The sequence below is a fragment of the Pestalotiopsis fici genome (assembly GCF_000516985.1).
Source record: "Pestalotiopsis fici W106-1 unplaced genomic scaffold PFICI_Scf_1, whole genome shotgun sequence".
Classification (NCBI taxonomy): Eukaryota; Fungi; Ascomycota; class Sordariomycetes; order Amphisphaeriales; family Sporocadaceae; genus Pestalotiopsis; species Pestalotiopsis fici.
In genome coordinates, this window is record NW_006917091.1 from 4,680,324 (window position 1) to 4,684,982 (window position 4,659).

At 50.8% G+C, this 4,659-nt stretch overlaps 1 protein-coding gene across 1 annotated transcript; it reads right to left on the reverse strand.

Moving 5' to 3' along the window:
* Nucleotides 1-251: 251 nt before the first annotated feature.
* Nucleotides 252-1,988, reverse strand: PFICI_01404 (uncharacterized protein; the record flags this gene model as incomplete). Its single annotated transcript, XM_007829985.1, has 1 exon — nucleotides 252-1,988. The coding sequence occupies one exon, from the start codon at nucleotides 1,986-1,988 to the stop codon at nucleotides 252-254; it is 1,737 nt and encodes a 578-aa protein (XP_007828176.1).
* Between the last annotated feature and the right edge of the window lie 2,671 nt (nucleotides 1,989-4,659).

The following is a 4,659-nucleotide window of genomic DNA, read 5'->3' on the forward strand; positions in this document are numbered from 1 at the left end:
AGCAATGTCTGTTCCTCATTTGCCAATGACATGGACATATATTGGACCAACGGTCGTTTTGCTAATCTATATATCAGGGTCCCTTGTTGTCAACACACTGGCAGCCATTACTACGTTAATTTATTGCCTTGAAAACATCTCGACATAAAAGCTGCTGATCATTCCTCGGAAATGCATTCGATTTCATCGTCCAAAAGCGCACACGCGTGCCCAGTCCTTGACAATAAAGCTATGCTGGGCCGCTTCCATACTCATAAAAGAATTTCCTGATATTTTTCGAGTTCGTCCAGCACCTGTTTCAGTGTCGGACGATTGTAGTAGTTTCCGGTCCACTTGCCTTTGTCCATTTCTTCATCTCTCATCGCCAGGTAGTCCTCGGCTACCTTGAGCTCCTTTTTCCAAAAGAGACGAGCAAAGTCCTGCACGTCCTTTGGTCCTTGCTGACTCAATGGCACTCCCCTCAGTATGAGTTGACCACCTTGGCGTGCAATGGAACTGCCTAATGTCTGCCTCCTGCCGGATGTACATCGGTCAATCAGGTCTCTCAACTCCAGAGGTGTTCTGTCGTAATCGGGAAACTCGAGATCTGATTCATATGGGTACGATTGCCAGACTGCAGCCTTTTGTGGACCACTGACTCCCTCGAAAATGCACCACAACACTCGACCAAGCATGTAGACCTCTGCGGCTTCCTGTTCGGTCGGGGTCAGTGCAATCCAGGCAATGTTGTACCCGTCTGGTGGGTTGGCGTATCTGTCAGATTCTAGCTTGTCGTAGTCTGGCACCAGTCGGCGCAGAATCTCTTGATACTTCTGATGGTAATTCTCCTGGTCAGGTGTGGGAAATCGCATGTCAACATGATCGTCCATTGCAATGATGCGAAGATATTCGAGCGAATTGACCTCTGGAGCAGCGAACTCGCACCATACACCGCGCTGCTCAAAGTCCACCATGACGAGATCCATTGCTGCGGAGAGAACAATATTGTCAAGCCGGAGGTCAGGATAATATGTCCCCGTCGTGACACGCAAATTCTCGAGTGCCTCTGTCAACTGAATGGACCACTTGAACTGCTGCGGTCGATCAAGCTCGCCATGGATTCGAAGTTGCGGCAACAAGTCTCGCAGGCTACCATTGCAATGGTAGAAAGTCGTGAAGCCAATGATGGCTTTTTTGCCTCCAAAATTGCAAGCTTTCTTGACGAGATGTATGGGCTTGGCAATGACATGCGGATGTGGCTCCAGTGAACAGAGGGTTTTCAGCTCGTGGTAGAGATACTTGTTGCCACCAATGAGGGCCTTGAAGATGAATTGTTGTCCCTGGTACTGCACAAGACACACGCTGTCGTGAAGCACACGGATGACTTGGAGCTCGTGAAAGTCCACAATGGGTGGAAAGTCAAAGTTGGAACCCCAGAGTGCCTCCAGATTGGGCAGTGACAGCAGTCTGCGCTCAAGATCATGGTTCCGAGCCACTTGAACCTCAATATTGTGAATATTGGTCGACAAGTTCTCAATCACAAGACGAGTTCCAAATGGGGCGTTTTTGTAGTAGTCTGTGCAGGCGTCCAGATGGGGGAACTTTGTTCGTGTCCAAGTTTCCAGAATACGGACAATGTATTTCGTGATGGCCAGATGTGACAGACGAGTGGCATCTTTCGTGTGAAAGGCGACGTTGAGCTCCAGCTGCTGTCGCAGGTTGGACGGCTGTGACTCGTAGATGAATACATCCACACGCAAGGGCGGTACGTCTCTGAAGAAAAGAGGAACTGCGTAATATTGCATGCCTAGGGCAGTACAACCGTCGATTCGCCACAGTGGGCGTTCGGGCAAAGCCAGACTATCAATCCGGTTCTTTGGATTCAGGAGGGAAGTGTCCCACAAGTCCGGCTGACAAGCTGTTGAGGGTTGCACATTGGCATCGTCGTCAGTCTGGAAGGCAGCCGTGGGGTGGACGACGGCCTGGATTGCCTTCTCGCAAAGCTCCATGATCCTCCGTACTAGCACACGCGCACCCTGGGTGATGCAAGGAAACTGGTCCGCCGGTAGATGAGCTGCCTCCAGCTGGGTGCAATGTCTCCCACTAGCTTAGATGCCTGGACGTTGGAGATGGCATTGATTTGCGATGATGTTGAATGGGCATATGATTTTTTTTTTTTCGCCGCGTACAGCATTGGGGGGCAGTGTCTACCTTGCCTACCTGGGGTCGCGGTGCAAGGGCTTCGTTGTAACGGTCTGAACGGTACCATCTGTTCGTGCCTTCTCAACTGCCGGAAATACTTCACGCTGGGTGGTGGTTCCTTTTTTTTTTTTTTTTTTTTTTGCTTTTTCCTGTCGGGGAAGAAACGACCTCCACACACAAAAAAGGTGGACTGATTAGCAGGGCACCAGAGGCAGGTTGGCAGGAAGCTTGCCAAACATTTTGCTTGCTTGCTTGCTTCCTCGCCTGCCTGCTGATCGGCTACCAACAGTCATGATTTGAAAAGCTCACCGTATGTCCAAGTTTGCGCAGAGGTGTCGTCGCATTGACTCGCCTCTTCAACTGTTCATCTGCCATCGTCTGGGCGACTAGCAAGCACCTGGACTTGGGTATGCACATCGTGAATAAGAAGTCCCAAAAAAAAAAATCATTGTGTACGAAGTACTCCGGGTATGGGGTCTCAATGCGCGCTCTCTCTCTCGGTACCCTAGTTCAAATGCAAGCATTGTCCCATCATTAGGTAGAGACCGATGAGTTGGTGGTGCATGTTATTCGACGATTGGCCACCCCAGTGCAGACATTGCGGCCGACGCTTTCACCGATATGCAGGTTCTCATTTGGTGTGTCATCCGCAACAGGGGCTCGATGCAGGCAGTGATTGGTCAATCAGCGCAGTCTCAGGGCTGGCTTGTCGTTTTGCTATAATTTTCTTTTCCGCCTTCCTCCCGGTTGCTCATTTTCCCTTGCCAGGAACTAAAATTCCCTTATATGAAGCCTTGGGACGAGTTTGTCTTGTCCATGAAAATTGCAAGCCTTCTGTCCCTCGTCTTGCTGTTTCTACCCGTCTGAAGCTCGCGTTCATACATACCATTGCGGTGATGCCTTTATCGATATGCAGTCAATCGATGAGGGCCGTCCCGTGACGAATACGACCTCTGGCGTTTGCGACTTGGTCCTGGATCTCATGAGACGCATTGAGCCTTACGGCACGGATTACTGGCAATGCAGGCGACGGGTCGTTGCAAGTGGGAATATGGTCCTTGTCTGGTCACTGTCTGTGCAACTTGGGACGGCCAAATGGCTCTTTGATGTCCTTCCAAGGCGGGTAACCCGACCCACTGAGCAGCAAGCTCCCATGAAGCCGTCTCATGACTTGGGCGTCTAGGAGCAAACTCGCTTCGACGCCAAGCATCTCTTTTCCTGCCCGTCCATACTGGGGTAGCCTGGATAAGCTGCAAACGTCCACGGGCAATGGATCATTGCAGTCGCTGCCCGAGGTGGGAGCGCCTAAAGCCTGGGCTGTTTGCGATTCTCGGGCCACACCCCCGGACCGGTGTGAGCTGTGTAGGTAGTGTATACTCGGCTTCCTAACAGCACGCATTAATGCAACTCCAGCAAGTCAGGTTCTAGGGTTTTAATAACAATTACCTTGCTGGGGAGATATCATGCTCTCTTGTCCACCGGCTGACCACCATGGCCGAAGAGTGGCACCAAATGTTAGTCGTCGTAAGTGCAAGCAAGGGACTACCAGTCATTATTCGTGCATGTAATGGGAGACCACACACTGAGAAGGTCTTGGTACAGTGGTCGTTGAGCGTGAGCCATGCTGCGTGGTTCTTCCGCTCGAGCTAGCCTGTCCTGCATTTTTCCATACTCATTGCGAGGGAGTGTATGTCGGGAGCAGGCCAGAGATACATGGCATCTCACTCACCTCCGATGCTTCACCATACTCTATTTCCATCACGCTCTGAAGCACTTTCGTTAGCAATGTTTTCCGTGTCTCGAGTACATGTATGATGTGAACGACCACAACAACCGCCTTTGCGTGAGGCTGTCACGTCTGTGCGTAGGCGGAACAGGTCGGATTTCCCTCCAGTCTTCACTGGAAGATGAAAATAAAAGGGTTTCCTGGGAACCACTCGGATCACGCCGAAGTCATATATGACCAGTAATCCTGTCCCGTAATTTGCCCGAAACACCTCCCGCTCTGCATGTGACCCGAAAGACCTATGTTACATGCATGTCGTTGCCGTTTTCTCTACCACCGGCAGGATACTACAACGACGTGTTGGGCAACAGACCTGAAGCAACATGTCTTCCAAGCCGCGGGTGATCCAGCGTTGCTGTCCCGTGCTCCGGAACCCTATGATGGAAAGAAGAAAAAAATGGCGTGGGGGCCAGGTGCTTTGACCTATTCAAGGATCTGCAATGACACCCGCACCTTGATGAAAACGTATTGGTTCGTTGCAATTCTCATGTTTCAATGGCTGGGCCATCAGAATAGATCAGCTGATGTCCTACCTACCTTATAGTCGTCGACCTCACTAGGTGCATGAATTGCCTATTCTATAAACCAGGTTGGTGCCCTCCTAAAGTAGTATGACTCCTACTACGAGTACTACTATAATTGTGTACCCCACTGATCTACACGGGAACGGTAGACTGTGGGCCATTGGAACA